The sequence below is a fragment of the Grus americana genome, chromosome 2 (genome assembly GCF_028858705.1).
Source record: "Grus americana isolate bGruAme1 chromosome 2, bGruAme1.mat, whole genome shotgun sequence".
Taxonomy (NCBI): Eukaryota; Metazoa; Chordata; class Aves; order Gruiformes; family Gruidae; genus Grus; species Grus americana.
In genome coordinates, this window is record NC_072853.1 from 30414011 (window position 1) to 30433948 (window position 19938).

Below are 19938 nucleotides of genomic sequence, written 5' to 3' on the forward strand. Positions count from 1 at the left end.
AAGTGACTTCTTGTGACTCTAGAATGATATTTTTTCCCATTTGTCACATGCACTAAAGTATATTAGGTAAAAAAATGAAAACAACCCCAAGAAACCAACAAAAACCCAAACAAAACAAACAAACCCCGAAGCTTTTGGTTAGATTTCTCAAATTCTAAACTGGCATCTGTTTAAGTATACTCTTGATCGTTCTAATTAGTATTGTAATTGTACCTTTTAAGATGCATTTTTAGCTATGGAGTTCCAATTAAAAAGAAACCTTTAACCTTACATAAATATTTATTTCCTTCCAAATTTATCTAATTCTTGTGTCTATAATGTTTAATTTCTTTTAGCCCAGTTGTTTCACTAGTGAAGAAAATGAACATCCTACCTACTACCCCTGTAGTTCAATTTTATAAGGCTCCAAAATACCAGTCATTAACATTGCACAGATTTTTCAGAGCACCATCACATGACTCTCTTCCTGTATTTTCTTCCACTCTTTGCAGGAAAACTACCCACTTTATGGATACCATCCAGATCAGCTGCTGGAGTCACTATAATATAACCTCAAAGGTCTTTTCATCTATTTCTTTGCAGTGCATTTACAAAACAAAAAGCTTGTGAAATCAGATTTAAATTCACAATCCTGTTACTCTCGTCTTGACTAAAAAAAAAAAAAAAAAAGAATAAAAAAGCAAGCAATACTCCTATTGTGGAAAAGAGAAAATGCCAAAGATTTACTGATTTTGTTAAAAACTAGTGCAGTGTCTGTTTTTCTTTGAATATTAAGCTTGCATACTAATGGGCTGAAATAGAAAATCCTAATATTAAAATAAATATCACAACCCCCTATGAAATCTGGCAAGATGCAACCAAAGGTAGTAAGAGAGCTGGATGATACCACTGTGAGGCTGCTCTCCATCACTTTTGAATGGCTGGGGAGATCAGCATTGCTCCTTGATGACCGGCAAAAGCAAATATCACACCCATCTTCAAAGAAGGCAAGAAATAGGCTCTGGCAAATTACAGGCATCATTAATGACAGCTCACTCTATTGGAAACATCAAGGTTTGCATGTAGATGGCTAAACCCAGACTCTGTTATCTCTAAAAGGTAGTAACATGAACATGCAAAACACTGTGGATTTAAATAACAAGGGCAGGGACACATTTCCATGGATTTAAATAACAAGGGCAGGGACACATTTCCAGGACAATCCCTCAAAAATACCAAATAAATTTGTAAAGTTAACAAAAACAGGCAAAATGGGTTAGGGGTAGACAGGGACAGATTTTTTTCCAGGAGGAAATAAGGTGGTAAAGGGATAGAACTTGAAAAGGTTGGGGGCGGGGGGGGGTGGGGAATGGAATATAAGGAGAAGCAAATCATGCCCTGAATAGGGAGGTCCCTATTCAGCAGTCCTGTGCCTGATCTATGCGGCCTGGAGCAGGACAATGAATCTGTTGCTGCTCCAACATACATGTCAGATCTACTTCTATGGTCAGAATGAACTTCAGTGTTGAAGAGTGACCAACCATGTAAGACAGATTGGACAATTACAAGTAAATCATCCTGGGAGCCATGTTCAGCCTCTTGAAGGACAAGATCACTTGGAGCAGCTGGTACATTTACAGAGGCAAATTCTGCTTGACCAGCCCAATGAGCTTCCTATGATGGGATGAATGGCTTAGTGGATGGGGGAAGAGTGGTGTAAGTACTCTTCACCTTGACTTTAGCAAGATCTTTGACACAATCTCCTATAAAATCCCTGCAGCCAAGACTGGGAGATATGGACTACATGTGTGGATTATAAAGTGGCTGAAAAACAATCTGGATTGTCACTGCTTTGAGTCAGCCCTGCTTTGAGAAGGAAGTTGGACTGGATGACCTTTATAAGTCACCTCCAACCTAAATTGTTCTATAATTCAACAATTCTATGATAGTATCAAATCAAGGGATAAAGTCATAGGGAAGAAGTCATAAAAAATAAGTATTTTTAAGAGTCTCTTTAAAATTCAAGATGTTGAATTATCACATAGTCTACAGCTAAAGAAGTGAATCACATCCTTAAATAGCTTCAAATTTTGCCAAGCACAGGTTTTCCTGTCATTTATTATAGAATCATAGAATGCTTTGGGTTGGAAATGACCTTAAAGATCATCTAGTTCCAACCCCCCTGCCATGGGCAGGGACACCCTCCACTAGATCAGGTTGCCCAAAGCCCCATCCAACCTGGCCTTGAACACTTCTAGGGATGGGGACATCCACAACTTCTCTGGGCAATCTGTTCCAGTGCCTCACCAGCCTCACAGTAAATTTATTCCTAATATCTAATCTAAATCTACCTTCTTTTAGTTTAAACTCATTACCCCTTGTCCTATCACTACATGCCCTTCTAAACAGACCCTCTCCAGATTTCTTGTAGGCCCCTTCAGGTACTGGAAGGGCAGAGCCTTCTCTTCTCCAGGCTGAACAACCCCAACTCTCTCAGCCTGTCTTCACAGGAGATGTGCTCCAGCCCTCTCATCATCTTCATGGCCCTCCTCTGGACTCGTTCCAACAGCTCCGTGTCCTTCTTGCACTGGGGACCCCAGAGCTGGATGCAGTACTCCAGCTGGGGTCTCATGAGAGCAGAGTAGAGGGGTAGAATCACCACCCTTGACCTGCTGGTCATGCTTCTTTTGATGCAGCCCAGGATACAGTTGGCTTTCTGGGCTGCAAGTGCACATTGCTGGCTCATGTTGAGCTTCTCATCAACCAACACCCTTAAGTCCTTCACCTCAGGGATGCTCTCAATCTATTCTTCGTTGACCCACGTGCAGGACCTTGCACTTGGCATTGTCGAACTTTATGCGGTTCACATGGGTCCACTTCTCAAGTCTGTCAAGGTCCCTCTGGACATCATCCCTTCCCTCCAGTGTGTCAATTGTACCACACAGCTTGGTGTCATCAACAAACTTGCTGAGGGTGCACTCAATCCCACTATGTCACCAACAAAGATGTTAAACAGCACCGGTCCCAATACCAACCCCTGAGGAACGCCACTCATCACTGATCTCCACTTGGACGTTGAGCTGTTGATCACAACTCTTTGAGTGTGACCATCCAGCCAATTCCTTAACCACCGAATGGTCCATCTGTCAAATCCATGTCTCCAATTTAGAGGCAAGGATGTCATGCAAGACAGTGTCAAATGCTTTGCACAAGTCCATGTAGATGACAGCAGTTGCTCTTCCCTTATTCAGCAAAGCTGCTACCCTGTTGTAGGTCACCAAATTTAGTATCTATTTGTTTGTTATCTACTGTTTATTTCACACTAGCTATTTTCAGTCAAATTTGTGTTCCTCACCCAAAAGACTAATTAAACAGACATAGATTTCATGAAGTGAGGAGTGACCTTGAGCCTAGAAAACTTAAGGTAGCAGAAGAACTAGAAAATATTATAGACTTCCCAAAGTCGTTTCAAGACTTGAAAGTTACCACCACACTTCAAACTTACTAAGTTCTGTTCCTCTTTCTTTCATGTTTGTGTGGAGCATCAGGTGCAGACTGAAAGAAAGCACAAGAGACCTAAAATTTGCCATATAACTGCAAACAGTAGGAGAGGTGGGACAGATGTCTACAACAAATTTCTGCAGCAGTCAATTGGAAATGCTCTCTTTTCAAAGCGATTTTAAAAATGCGCAGAAATGACTGTGATCATAACAAAAGTGTTTGGATAACATCAATTTGGTGAACATTTACATCAGGGAGAAGACTAGATAAACAAGCAACAGTAATAGACAAAAAAAAAAAGTATTAAATTACTGAGATTGACACAAAGGAAAACAAAGTATTTTAAGTGTTTAAGCATACCATCTCACACCTGAAAAAAAGAATGAAAAAGTAAAGAGATCTTACTGATAGTGGCAGAGACATTCAAACAAGTTTTGTCAGCTTTTTTCTTTTTTTTTTTTACCATGTGATGAAAGACATGCCTGTGCTGTTCAATAAAGTGGAGCATAAAAAACCTAGCTGGCATCAAGCTAGTTAAGAAACATGAAGCGGGATAGTTTCACTGGTAGCTGGGAGACAAGTTTTAGCTAGCTCTAGTGTGGATTAGTTTTGGAAATGATTATACTTCCTGGAACAAGCTAATGTATGTTCTCAGCTTTCTGCTATCTGGCTGTTACTATCCAGTGGGAGAAAGCTCAGGACTCATATACCTAAACTTACATATATGTCAAATTAGAAATTCCAGGCTGGATTTGAACATGAGCAGTGTCTTCTTATAGATACATTATAATTCTGTAAGTAATATGAGGTATTCTGTAAGGTATAGAGGGACTTTACACAACTTAAAATAGACATGAAAATATCCAGCTTTATACTAAAAACCAGACTAATTCTTTTTTTGGCCTTTAAAAATTAAAATTCTTGCCATTAAAAAAGATCTGATTCAGCTGCCATTAAATTTCTAGAAGAGACTAAATGCACTTAAACAGGTGTATTGATCAAGAACAGTGTTCAGTTCTGAGTCATTAAAATACCTAGAAAATGACTTTTACTCAAAACTTTTAAGCCTATGGTGGAGCTCAGTAATACTGAAATTTATTCTGGAGGAGGAACAGTAACATAGAATCTGAGCACCTATTTGTCAAATCTCCCCTTTTTTGTGTGTTAGCATTTCACTTTGTCAGTATGAAGTGCTGAAAAATAACTGAGTTATTAATAAGGTGCTAATATTATTTTTTCCCCAATGTACATGATTTACACAGTTTTCCTGATGAAGTTGACTATCGTTGAAGGAACTGTAGGATTAAGTGTCAAACCTGAGGTAGACCCTTGATGAGAAAGAAACAGATTTCGTCCACTACATTTTCCTTAGGTATGAAATGAAAGCAGGCTTCAGACATGAAATCAAATCTGAGATAACAAATATGCCTTCACAAGCATTTCTTGTCTTAGTTAAGCTAAACAGAAAAAGAACATTTGCATTTTAGCTGACCTTGCTTTTAAGAAGGGAAAGAGAGCAAGAATGATCCTCAAAGTTCCTCATGTTAAGGAGCTGTCTCCATGAACAGAGACTATGATTGGGTGAAGGATTTTTGTCTGCTACATCAGTATTCTGGTAGAAGAAATATTTGCTATACTTTCTTCTCCAAAGAGCTGAGTGATATCTTGGGAAGGAAAACTATTTCATGGGTTTAACAGTCATAGTCCAAAAGGCAAACAGCAGGGCTGGGATTTGCCTGGATTCTGCAATACACTAAAATAGCATTATTCTGTCCTGTCACCCATTCAGTGTGCTAGTAAAAAACCCCCATACTTCCAATTGCAGATTAGAAAGATAGATATTGGTAAGTAAGATTTAGATGAGAAATCAGCTGACCTGTGTCCTTTCCATATACTCTGGTACAGATATGAATTTCTCCATATGCCTTTTGGAACAAGGTCAGCAAGTGAAATATTTTAACAAAGGAATAAGAAAACATGGAGATAATGCAGGCATACATATAAATCCAGGTGACATGATATTAGCACCACTAACTCCAGCAGTACATGATGAAATACTGAGGAAAGTATTGTCAAATGATCAAGGAGAAAATATCAGACTCAGTCCGGATGAGATTCTGTTTGAAGTGAAAGAAGCCAAATGCATGGAAGACAGTCTATCAAATTGAATCAAGCTAGATCAAGCAAAGTGAAGCTGTAGACAACATGAGACCTCCTAGAACAAAAAAACAAAAAAATTGCAGACCATCCTAGTGATAATTCTTCTTTTTATACACTACATCCCACATGAGACACTGAGACAAATGTTATGAAAGAACCTATCATGACAGTGGTTTTATCACTGCATGATGTTATGACAGTTCAGAATGAAACATTATAGAATAGCAATACAAATTTTAATGATCCCAGCAGTCACTAATCAAAGCAAGTATATTTAAGAAAAGGTATAGGATATTGTACGTCACAAAGGAAAACAATTTTTATAACTTCTTATGGAGTTGCAACAGAAATAAAACATAATTATGTTCAAATCAAGAAGAAACTACTGGATATTGTTTGCCAAAAAAAATCTCATCAAGATATGCATGGAGTAAAGGCTGATGTACTGGGAATTTTGAGGTAACATTGCCTAAAGGTTTTGAAAAGCACTTACAAAATTACAATGGCTATATCAGACCCATGAACATATAAACATTTATCGCAAGCAGATTTGAGGGATTTAAGGTGTAGCATGTTATGAAACTGAAGGATGAAATGATGAAATAAGTAGCATTTATTGCAGATGAGAACCTATGTTATATATAGACATGTCAAGTAGCAGAGAAGAACACAAAGAGATCCCATAACACCTTGTCCATAATTTTAAAGATGACCTGTCCATGCAGAAAATTGAATCTTATATGCATCTGTATACAGCCTTGAAGGAAAGGTTTTCTTACAGTAACACTTGCTGATGGCAAGCAATCAGATCATTATTCTCAGCATTACGATGAATTAAATACTTAACATTTATATGAGCTAACACCAGGCTCTTCAGTGTACAAAACCTTGTGCCAGGCACAACTTTGCAAATTTTAGTTTGTCATAGTTTAGGAATATATGAATTTCACAGGAGGAGACCCCAAGCAATCAAAAAGGAAAGCCGTGCTCTCATGAGTTCACCTCATAGGTAAACTATTTTCTTAATATGTACTTGGTACTTTTCTAAACATGAAAAAAATTTAGTTCTGCCAGAAAGTCAGATTTGAATTGTAGTTTCAGTTTTCATAATGAGTTAGAGTGACCAAGTCCCATTAAGAGAGAAATAGAACATTTTGTAAGAAATAGGGAATTAAAATCACTCATTCTTATTCTAGGTATTCTCAATCTAATGAATTGATCATTCCATTAAAATATGGATTTTTGTAACATGATGAAACATTCAGCTTGGTGTTCTGGAACAGACATACATCAGTTGTGCAATGGTGTCCTGGCCTGAACCGCTGATAGAGTGATGATTGTTAAAAATAACCCTTCCTTCCTTTATACGAGTTGCTTTATAGCCACCTGAAATGGTTCACGTCAGTGTGAGTATAGGATGAGAAAATACTGATTGAAAAGACAACTGGGTTATACTGCTGTAGCACAGCCTGCTGCTATGGCCGTAGACTATCACCACAATGAACCTTACTGATGCAACAATAGAAGGTATAAAAGAATTGGGAGACACCAAAGTGTGCAATGGGAATGGACATATGGAAATTATCCATTATCAGAAGACCCCTATGAATAATGATCAATGGTTGTATCCAAGGTCCCCTACAGTGAGACTTGACACTAATGTCTGCTGTTACACAGGCTGCACCAAGACCACAAGGGTGTGGGTAGGCATCAAGGAGGTGGAGACCTATGTGATGGATTTAGACACGGTCTCTGTTCCTGCATGCAGGGGTAGGCTAAAACAGGATTACACAGGTTCCCAAATATAGGAACAGATTGAAACAGGATTAAAGAGTCAGTTGTAGTGGGCAAAATTTAACAACCTCTGAACTAAGCTGTGGAAGGTTAATTAATAGTTTTTCAGAAGTTCTGTAATATCCTGTCCGTGCCTGAGGGCTAGATGATACAGACATTGGCTGAGATTTGATTTAGTCGGAAAGACTTTGATAAAGACATCACAGGTCCGAGCTGGTACCCTTAGTTTCACTCTATGTTCCTGAGACATCAAAGGCATCACTTTCATCGCGACTACATATGCACAATTCTTGTGGGGTTTGTTTGTTTACTTTTGTAAGAAGACCACTTGATATTTAAATTTATCCTTTATCATTACTTCATGTTTTGTTCAACATAAAAAATATTGGATAAAATAAACTTTCTCAAAACCTGGCCCTGACATTGACAACTATTTTATAATAGTAATTGATCTAATTTGAGGAAGTATTCAGCAAATAGTTATATGAGTTCAGCAAATTTGAAGGTCAGCCCCACAATAAGCCAACATCTATGGCACCTCAGAGGTTTTATGGATAAATAATTTCTGCTGATTCAAGTATTTGCTTATTTAAACATATTTTTTGTTTAAACTTACATGATAATGATAATTCCTTATACAGCATGTCACATGTGTGTTTCTGCTTTTGCTTAAGTACTATTCAGAAAAAGTGGATTACACCAGAAGAATACAAAATTCTGAGAAACAATATTTCAGTGTTGAAAATCATACAATATATAGTTATTACAACTTGTCAGGACTTAAATACCTCGCTGTCTAAGGCTCACTTGGATAGATAATTACATGCATATTACTGAATTACAGTTCTCAGATTATTTACTTGTGATACAATGCTGATAAGTACAAAACATTAGAATGTGCATCTGCAAAAGTTACAAAATGCCAAGGAATTTTCTATGAAGTGTATTGCCCTTTCTGGTCCAGTAATGTGAACATGCAATATCCAATCCCTTAAAATTATAAAACTTGAAATATAGGTGAATCTATAACTAATTATTATATGTATGTAATATTTGGTATTTTTAATGTCTCACTAAAATATCTGTCAAAATACCAAAACATTCCAACTTTTTTCACTATATCAATACCATCTCTGGGGTTTCTCTAAGGCAGTCATCATCCTTGGCTGGAATGTTTTGACCCACATTAAAACTCCAGTCTTTACAGACTTGCCAGAAGTAAAATAAGAAATCTTTCCAGTTGTTCATCCACAATACACTTTAAAACAAGATAACATTACTTTCCTGTTATCCTGCACAGGTATATCTTGGTATTATGGTAGCTGGATCTAGGTGGGTCAGAGTAACAGGATTGCTTCAATAAGTCATGAGTTATGCTTGTACAAATGAATGTTTTAAAGGATCGTGGTACTTACATGCTACTGACTGAAGGCTGACAGCAAAGTTAAAACCGAACAATCACTAATTCAGTTTTGAATTTCCTCTCTTAGTGTACCATCGGTTTAAAGAAAGCTCAGTCATCAAGGAAATTTGTATAGATATGTCATTTTTCAAGCCAAAGTGCATTTTTCACAAATGAGTTCACTAAAGCAGCATAAGTATTTATTCTTTTTAAATACAAACATTCATGAAATAATAAATGTTGTCTGGTTTTCAGACTGTGGTGAAGAATTGGTTCACTCTGGAAAGTCTTAGTTCTGCAAATATGTAGTTAAGTCTCTCAGTGTTGCTAGACATTAAAAATATAAAATAGAGATCTGTTTTGTATAGAAGCAAGGGAAACAAAAGGAAGAACAGCCCTGTTGTCACATCAATTCAATTTACAACAAAGGTATATGTTCAGTATCTCTAAAGGCTCTCTTTATTACCTGTTCTTCTCCTTGGATGTTTTCTACTGGGTAGTCATCATTTAGAAAGCCCCTGTAGGGCTTCTGTGTTTCTCAAAAGGATGTGCAATAGAATATGTCACCCAAAATAATTATCTGCAACCACCATCTTACCTTAGGCTACATGTCAGTATGCACTCACTTGGTACTCAGAGACTGCATCTAATTTAGACCTGAAGGCAGACATACGTGAATAATACTTACAGCAACAAAACAGGATTGAAGCTACAGTGGAACTAATTTATTAGTTAAAAAGGACATCACTTGAAGAACTACAGTCTTTCATACTCTTGGTACTGTAATCTTTTTGCTTTTTCTCAGCATCCAAGATTGAAATTCTATAGTGTCTTAAAGAAAGCAACAGAAGACACCAAAAGTACTAGCTTTGCAGTATTTAACTTGCTTTCTCAAGGTGCCTGTGAGGTGGCTCTGGTGCAAATCAATAACATATTTTCAGGCTAAAGGAATTATGCTGGTTTAAAAGTGTGTGTGAAAGAGGAAGAAAAAAGGGCATACAATTATAATATATAAGGCTATGAACTGAAAGCCAAGCAAATCAAAGGGACATTATGATGTAGAGGTTGACACATATTTGCCAAATGCATAATGTAAACAGGAATATATAATATAAAGTTAGGGAACATTAAAAGCCCTTTACGTGGTATTTGGTTTCACAGAATTCATGTGTGCTGGAATAGATAAAAAAGTTAAATAGCGTTGCTGTGACCCTTGGGAAGAACTACAAAGGCAGGAGAAAACATCAGGTGAAGAACTGTATTCTCCACCATGTACCCAAGTTTCATTCTTGCTGCAGCTCGTTCCTCAGCCCACATCTGCAAAGAGACTTGCATCATTTGCTGTGGTGCAAGCAGGTCTCAGTCCTCCTCTCACCACAGAGGGGTGAAATCATCCTTGGTAAAATTCACTGACAGACTCAGTATTTCCTCAGAAAAATTCCTCTTTACCCTTTCTCTTTGCCCTGTGAGGCAAGGAGGCAAATATGAGCAAATGTTCTCTAACTTGTAGATGTGTTTAAAGGGATGAAAAACTTTTGAGGTGATACAGCAGAAGGGATTATGTGGGTGTGTTCCCACAACGGGGAACATAACTTGCAGTTTTGTCCTAGGCCAACTTGAACGCTTTCTTGGCTCCAGCCTGAAGCAATTCACAAAATAATCATTGTGAAGCAGATTCCTGTGTTTGATACTGCCCCGTCCCTGCCTTGCTGTGGGCCAGGAAAACATGCTATTCCCATGAAGATATAATATCGCTTCAAGAAATTACACTGAACTTCACAATAACATCAATAAATTTCTTAAGCATGTTTTTTTTGTGTTCCTTTGCGATCTCTTCCCCACAGTTTTTCAGATCATCTTGCACTTCATGGAACAGAAAACTTGGAAATAACCACACAGCTCATGAAATCCACTTCCCTGAAGTGACAATACCCATGGCATAGCCATCACACATCTCTGGCCACCAAACACATTGGTAGGAGCTTGAGAGTTGTCTGAGGAGATTAGCAGGCCAATTATAATAACCCACAGGAAGCTGGCAAGACTGAGGGCACTACTAATGCTTTAATTTGTACTTCTGAGGAATTTGTTAAACAAAACACCTTTTATGTACACTTTGGGACTCCACCTCAGAAGAAACGTTCAGACAGGACTCTAATGCACACCATTAATGCGATTCCATTGCCCACAACTGGATGGGAATTGCAGCAGTATCTTCAGTGAATTGTGCGGCACTGTATACAGCTATAGGAATTTGCAGGTTCAATTTTTAATTTCAGTTACATACATGTGAACAGTTTCTGACTCATGGGTAAAGCTGCTGTAGCAGATATCTTAATCTTGAATAGCAGGACTCCATAGAAAACAGGAGCTAACATAAATGGTCAGTTTGCCAAAACCATGGGAAAAAAAAAAAAGTAGATTAATAATGTAGTCTAAATTAAATTATTCCTTCTTTTGTGAGGTTCTGAGTACTAGAATGTATAGTAGTATCAGGCGTGTACTGTGGGATAATCTTTTTCAAATGTTCCTTTGTACAAACAGCTTTCCAAAACTGACTACCTTCTAGCCCTCATTATATTACTAATATATTTTAATTCCATTTAAAAGAAAATTCAACTATGCTAATCAAGTTTATTTGCACATATGCAAAAGACTTTTCTTGTCACCTTTCCATACCTTGACTGTTGATATAAAATAATGTGTTCTGTTTATTTCAGAATGCAAGTCTCTCAGGACAGAGACCAAAGTCTTTTTTCATTGAGTAGTTTCACAGTAATGAGTCTGTTACTTCCTTCCATTCAAATGCACAATTTTCACATACATTATTCTTCTGGGTCATAATGCCAAGCAAATTTTATCTATCAGCTCCTCATTATTTTGAGGCAACTGCTAATGTCTACTGCTAACAAAAAGAACACACAGAAACAGTTTGTCCAACAAGTATCACTTTTACAAAGTCGTTTTCTTTGTCAAACAGTACTGATGTCAACTGTATTTCATATACAGAAAGAGTGAATGAGGTTTGGAACAGCTAAAAGAAAATTTCGCCTTGCTTGTTCTTTGTATTCCTTGATACATCAGGAATTGAGGGATGAAATATGCCATCACAAGACTTTGCAGAATTATCAAAGTATTTTAAGATTATACAATTCGAACTTAGTATTGAATAAACTTTCTGGTTTTATTAAAAGATTTGAACCATTCAAGTAATTATTGGTCCCTTAATTTCTTTTACAACAACTTCACTTACCTTTACACAAAGCACAAAAGTACTGTGAGTAGAGAAAGGGCATCTCCTTCTACAAAGCACTTGGCATATTATAAATGCCACAAGAAATACTAAAAGAGACTAGCAAAGTAGTCATAGTAATAACAGATCTATTGCCTTAGGAAAACAGTTTAAAAAATCTGGTCAGACCACTGTGCAAGAAGCTGTAAATAATGCACTGATGGTATTACATGGCCTATTGCTCGGAGACCACCGCTCCAGGAAACATCTTCTAATAATGCCATCCCACAGACTGACTTTGCTGCCTTGCTTTATCACTTGAGTTCTTTTATTTCACTCATAACTTTTCCTAAAAAAGTTGTAAAGTAATCTCCCCTAAAACGTAATTGGATTTCTGTAATCTGTTTTTCTTTTGAACCCAAAATACAGGGGTTATGAAACTGAAAATTACTGTTGAGCAACTGTGACAAAACAACAACCCATCTAACACAAATACCTCAATTTCTACAAATAATCAGAAAACCAGATTTCCACAGCCTGAGAAATTGAAAATGAATAAGCCATATCCATTCTTTATGACTTGTTACAGCCAAAGCACTAGCTACGCTTCACCTTTTCCTGACATAGCCATTACACACATGGGTTTGGATCTGAGCAACATAGTTCAGAGGTCTAGTGAAAGATCTCTTGCTCCTACCAAACACCTTGCTGTACTGTCCGTCATTATTATATATGTGACAGATAGGGTTAGTACTGTACTTCAGATGATTTTATCGTTGACAGCCTCCATATCTAAATGTAAATAGCTTTCAGAGGTAATATTTGTAATAAGAAACAATCAGACTTTACATAAGCATTCATGACCAAGCACTAGAAAACAAAAATGTTATACTTTATTAAAAAAGAATAAAAATAAAAATTTGAGTTCAGAGGAACAGTGTCCACAATCTTATGTGGGGATAACTTCAATATAGGTTTTTTATAATAAACTTCTCTAAATGAATAACAGTATTGTAATTTGATTTGGTACAATTTCAAGGACTAACAAAACTCATTCTTTTGCTTCTGTATAAAAACTGACACACCACTGGGCTGGATATTATTTTAAATTCATTAAATGAAAGATAAGGACAGCTATTAGATGAGTCTTATTATATTACATTAAATTTACTAACTAGAGTCTAAGAGAAAATACTCATATTTTACTCACATGAGTAATCATGTTCACTGCAATGGGATTACATAGAGAAGTATAAACCAGTCAGAGGTGATGTGTTTAATAAATCTGCAGTTTATAGCATTAAACATTTTGTAATATCTAGGTATCATCTGATAGTTTGAAAATTCTACCAGATCCAATATCCTAGAAAAATGCTTAGATGGAACAATGGCAAAACAAACTTACTAGTCCCCAAGGCACCAGCAACAGATGATATTTCAAATAGAAAGGAAAGAGAAAACAATATTTCAATGATATGAATAAGTCCTTACCTAGTGGCTGCCCTGCGATGATCCTGGCATTCTCTCCTGCCACTGCAGCCCTCGCGTGCCTCTCGCTCATGTACTGTACAAACGCATAACCTTTGTGCACTGAGCAGCCAACTATTTTCCCATACTTTGCAAAGATTGCTTCAATGTCGCCTTTTTTGACAATGGCTGTGTTCAGATTGCCGATGAAGACTCTGGAGTTGATGGACTTTGGGTCGTTCTTATTGGTGACGTTGCTGGTCTGTGTTTTGCCGGTCATGGTTGGATCACTTGGCTTTAACTCTTAAATAAAAAACAAAGAGAATTATGTTTCAAAGCATACAATTACCTTCGAGTTTGGATGATTTTTCCAGCAATAATTCACCTTTCACTTTTCACTTAGGGTGAACCTAGTCTCAGAAGAGTTATATTTTCTAAAAATGATTATCAATAAAACCAAGGTAGCACATTTTAAAATACTGTTGATAAGTCAAATTAAAACTTCTTATTTTTATAGATATAAAATATACCAATACATCTCTTAATACACAGCTGTGGTAGTGGAGCTTTACTGTAATCATATGTGGATTTCTGCTTAGAAATTCAGTATTGACTTTTTAAGTACCTAGCCATCTAGAAACTGCAAAGCAAGAGAATGAATCGTTATCTTATGTCAAAAAAATGAACATTCAAGGCCACGTAGAGAACAAACTCTAACAATGAAAGACAACTCTGCTTTTGTTTGGTAAGTGTCAGCCAGAGCACATTTCTCAGCAGTTAAATATCATTGACCATTGTGAGGAGTGCAGGGCAGGTAACATACAGTTCTTTACTGCAATCAATATGTTTCTATCAGAACAATTTTCCCTGTTAATTCAGTACAAAAAAAGAAAAGAGAAAAGACAGGGGAAGCACAGGTGGCTTATGTTCCTAGAATTAAAAAGTATGAAAACAATCTTCCTTAACTGTAGGAGCACAGATTTGCTTGCTGCTGTGCTCTTTCCTCTGAGGTCACAAGTCTAAATGCATCCTGGCATATCTCAAATGGAAATATCCACATTATTATTGGGAAAGATTTGGCAAAAGAAAAAACCCTCTCTTTTTATGTCCATCTAGCCTCACATTTCTGAAGTGCACCTGATTTTGTTAATATGTATGCTAACTCCACCTGCCAGCAGGTCCCTCCATTTACATCAATTTGCTTAGATGGAGGTGAAATAAAAGAAATTGTCCCATGAGGCTGCTGGCCTTTCTTTAACTATCTTAGACAACAGAAATGTCAAAAATATGTATAACTCTAAATAGTGAAAACTTATTTTGTAAGAAGGAGGTCATTTAGACAGCAGTCAAATATAGGCCATCTCTTAGAGCTAAGAATTATGTTACTATTTTTTAACCTGTTCCTACTTTTGATCATACCACAGTAACAGCTCAGGCAACAAGAGAATCCAGTTAAATACTGCTCACAGCTAAAGCTCAGTTCATTTCTCAGGATGAAAAGGAATAATGACCTCTATTCTGGACACCTAAAGCTTGACACTAACGAGCAGAAGTTTCACATTTTAAATCAATAGCTACCATATATTAAGCCAGACTGACGAAAAAAGAAACCATTGTTACTGAACTCCACACAATTCGTGGAGAACAAAACGGCCGCAGCTGCAGCCATCAGCACTTTGACCGTTTCCATCACACAGGATCCAAACCCCACCCTTCAGGTAAGAACGCACAATGGAGACGTGTGGGCAGTCTTCCCAACTCCTAGCAAACAGTCTGCTTTATTAAAAGAATGCATGTAGTGGAGCTATCAGTCAAATAGCTTTCACTTGCTTAACAACTTAATATGACATCTTCGTATTACAACATTTAGAGAAAACACTGTAGAAAACAAGAAAAAATATGTTTTCTTATAAGTTTAGCAATTTTAAGTACATTCTGGAAGCACAAGGTACTGCATACATGCATGAATTTCATCATGGAAAACCAGTAAAACTGCTTTGACCAAAAGCCTCCGAGCTTTTATCATATGACAGACTCAGTACTGTATATTTCTAGGCCGTTGTGCAGATCATGCACGTTGAAGTCATGTCTATATACAGTTAACCTGAATTTTGTGAACAGTCATATTGGCACCATAATAGTTTGAAGACCACCTACAAAACATAAATATAATGCACATTGATCTCCATTTTGGCATAGGCTGCTGATATTATCTAAGAACTAGCAAGTGTGAACTCGTCTTAGGTATACCTGCATTTACACAGGAGTCAAAGTGACAGTAGCATCACCATGTTAGCTTAAAGAGCCCTGCTGACTCAGACTGAAGAGGTAACATGGCAGAGTAGTTAGGCATAAGGATAAAAGTTAATGCAGTCAAATAGCTGATGAACAGGGAACCACTGGTATCCTCTGTGGCACCAAGATGCCCAACACTTCAGTGTGCAAATAGCACTTCTGTTGGGAAAACTTAACATGGACAGTATTGTGTTCATCTTTGTGAAGATCCAGCAAAAAAAGCCGTATCTGTCCTTATATAATTTGTAGCATCTGATTACTTTTGTCTATGTATGTTCATCAGCTCTGTAGCTGAACTGATTTTACTAAACTCTGTCTCTTCCACTAGCCTGTTGTATGACTCGGTAAGACACCTTTCTGTCCCTCTGTTTCCACATTTTAGACTTCAGACTTGCATTTTTTTGACCAAGAGCTGTCTCTCAACCAACACACTAATAATAAAAATTACAAGGGGACAAAATCTACAGAAAATCTTCTGCCAGGCAAGACTTGCATGAAAATTATACACAACAAAACTCTTTAATTATTAGCATCACAACTGTTTTCAAAACACCAGAGTACTGCGCTCTGTATTTCTTTTATTGTTTAGCCATTTATCATGGGATTTAGTGAACTATTCCTTTTTTTATTTCATAAAAATTCTCATTTTATTTTTGCCCAGTTTTGCTATGCACTAGTTTAAATAGACTTTGAATAGGACATTGAATGTTTCTCTCTTGTAGTTGTTCTTTGCAATGCAAATTTACAATATTTTTATAACACAAAGAAAACTAGTTGTCTGGTGGGTTCTCTCATATTCAAATGAGCAGTCAGGAAAACGTGCTGCAGAAATTCAAAGTGTGAGAATAATATTAAAATATGAATAATTGAGATTTGATCGCTTTGCTGGTCGACGTACAATACTATTGTGAATATTTCATAAAAATCAAAGATACATGGAATCTTCATTACAATGAGAAAGAACTTATGGTAAGTTTTACACCTCACTCGCAATTTGCATCTGTGAATACTGAATTATATCTATCTTCTCTGAGCTATCAGCAAGATCACAGACATTGTAACTCACACAACCACAGAAATAAATGAAATAGTGACAGAAACATATCTAAAATCATCTAATTTCCTTGCAGCCTTTAATAAGGTGTCTTGCTAATTTCCTATTATTGCAGTGATCCTTTCTGGTAATAAATATCCTCTATATGCCAAACATATCTTTTAAGAAATGCTTTATGTATAACATCTAGCTGTCAATACACATTATATTTATTTATTCAATACACTTCATTATATAGAGCATTGTTTTATGCTGTAGCTGATTTAATTATTCTACCCAGAACTAAGTAGTTTAAGTCCCGGTGTACTTGAACATAAAAGTTATAAATTAGACCGTTTCCATTACTACATAGAACTCTGGTTCAAATAGTAAAGTTTGCAAACGTATTTTAAACACTAAAATTTCTAACATGTTAAACAAGAATGAAAATGTAAATGATTAAAATAAGATTCCTGTTCTCCAGCACACACGTGGGATAAGTCTAAACCAGTCAATTTGAAGTGCTGAAGAGGGGGGAAGATTTTAAGCCCTGTCTTCCTTCACTTTTCCAGCATTTTCTGACAAAGTTCAGTTAAACACCAGCATGACAAAGCGTTGCCATCTTCAGTCTGTGAGATGAATGTTTGAACCCACATCTTCCGTTTCATAGGAGGTGTTCTTCCTAGGGCTCTGCGGCTAACACCAGAATAGTGAAGACAACGATCCCTTTTAGGTTTGGGCTGTGTCCCAGTGCAGGGAGAAGCACAGGACCTGAAGCAAAGCGGAAAGGAGTAAGTTGTCCAATTGTACACCCCAGTAACTCCCACGCATTTATTTGGGGGGGTGGGGGCAAGAAGGGACCATGATAGTCTTATTGTAACTCTGCTCCCAATGCTGCTTATGCATTTTACCAATGACTCTTCACAGAAAAATGCAAATTTTTTTTCCTTGAAGACACAGATTTTTGGTCAAACCCCAAAACAATTTGGGACATCTGAAGACTTGAGGACCTAGGTGTTCTAAAGGGATTTTGAGAGCGATTCACTTTAGCATCTTCTTAGTTGTTGAACTGTTTCTCATCTTAAAAGACTGATTGGAACTCATCTGCCTAGTTAAATTTCTACTGAATACTGAAAATTTGTCTCTGAAATTATCCTTATGATTTTTCCTATGCTGAATAGGCCAATGAAGCCAACCTGTAAGAATTCTGTTAGAATTAAAAAAAATAAAATAAATCTCTTTAAAAGAGGTTAGGAAAGATTTACATTGATGGTTTGGGGATTTTTTTTTTTTTTTTTTTTTTTTTTTGGTAAGATCTATACTTAGTTTCCCTTTTAAAAAATTTGCCTTCAACATGTTTAGTAATACTTTCAGGAGCTTCTACATATTTATGTGCTTTTATCTTTCAGCTATTTTCTTTCCTTTAGTAAGAAAGACATTTGCTTCTTTTAAGCAAATAGAAAAAGTCTGTATAGTTGAATGAACTAAATATTGCTTGCAGTGACTTTAGGAAGAATTAAGGTCTACTGAGGGAAAAATGAAACAAAGAAACTGAAAATCCTTAAACAAAAAAAATGCTTTCTGAAAATAGATTAGAACCATGTCAGATTATATATAGAGAGATTTAACAGCACACTTCTATGTATCTATTATTTCTAGAAAGAAAATATTAGGAAAAATGAAACACTCACTTCTCCCCAAAACCACAAATTCAGTTTGAGATCATGTCTAGAGCTGAGCCAGGAAATAATCAACACTCTGTATTAGATATCTATGTCATAATAAAAGACTAATTCTGTGGAGAAAGGTTTTTAATTACAAAAATTCCCATCATGGGCAGCTTATTCTAAGCACCATTAAATGCCAAATCTTATTTTTTGCTATTCACAATAATAAATTTTGCACAGTAAGATGCATAGTAGACATCTTATAATGTGTAGACAAAGAAAGACCTAAACAGATACGTGATTGGACAGTGAGCTTTGTCTCCAAACTGAAATGCACAGTAAAATATACAGCCTGTAAAAAATTAATTGCTAGGATGTTTGGGGTTCAAGCTGAACTTGGGCATTCTGGCAAATATCAAACATCATGTCCTTCGATGGACGAAATGCAGCACTATAACACGTGGTCAGTCTCTGCCCTAAAACACATGACGGTCTCTGGCATTTCCAAGCAATTTATCTCTGCCCTTCTATTATCCAGCCTCAGTTAATAGCTGAACTTTTGTAAATATCAAGATTCAATCCTTGCTTTAATAGTTGAGCTTTTCTGTGACTTAGTGTCTTAGGTTTAAGAATCAATAAATATTAAAATATTTATCAAGAAAAAAAAAATTAAGGCCGTAATATATATCCCTATTGAATTACTTTTTAACAACAGTGACAACATTAATACTTCTGTAGCGTTGAATACAAATTTAAGATATTTAAACATTGCAAGTGTCCTTCTGTGGGTAAAATATCTGACAGCACAGATTTATCTTGCACTGATACTAATATTTTATGTAGAAAAATCAATGTTCGTATTAATTCCTTTAATCAGCAGTCATTAAAAACTATTTTATCTCAGCTAAAATCAGTCCTTGACAAACCCCTATAAAATTTTACATACCTGTTGGAAGCAAGAATATTGGATATATCATGGGAGAGGGAGTGAAGGAGGAAAGAGAGAGAACAGAAAGCTATCAGATAAAATATATTTTGTCTTGGAAAATCTTTTCTTCTTTATATTTTAAATTCATTTTTAATGAATTAGTATATCTAGGTCATGCAAATAAAGAAAAAATTATTCATAAGATGGTTGGTTAAATCCACATCAAAATATCCCGGACTTTTCCAGTTCTCATTAAAGTCAAAGTATCTGCTTCCTCTCTTTCCCCCCAAGATATCCTGCCTTTTACGTTCATTTTTATTTTATTTTTTATGGTTTAGCTTTAAGTCTTCCTTTCAATTATTTTTAAGAAGGGGCTGACACATCATGTCTATAACACAGACAACGCTCCCTTCAAGATGGCATTTCTGGAGCCATATAAATGACAAAATGCATCAATACTTGCTATGCCACATCTTGTAG

The 19938-nt window shown here is 36.4% G+C and overlaps 1 protein-coding gene across 9 annotated transcripts in view; it reads right to left on the bottom strand.

Moving 5' to 3' along the window:
- The window catches only part of RALYL (RALY RNA binding protein like), a 391973-nt gene that overhangs the window by 190367 nt on the left and 181668 nt on the right, over positions 1-19938 (bottom strand). For all 9 annotated transcript variants that reach the window (XM_054817871.1, XM_054817867.1, XM_054817872.1 and 6 more), the window contains one exon: positions 13560-13838. In XM_054817871.1, coding sequence (XP_054673846.1) covers positions 13560-13815 — 256 coding nt within the window. In that variant the 5' untranslated portion in view covers positions 13816-13838. The remainder of the gene's footprint in view (positions 1-13559; positions 13839-19938) is intronic.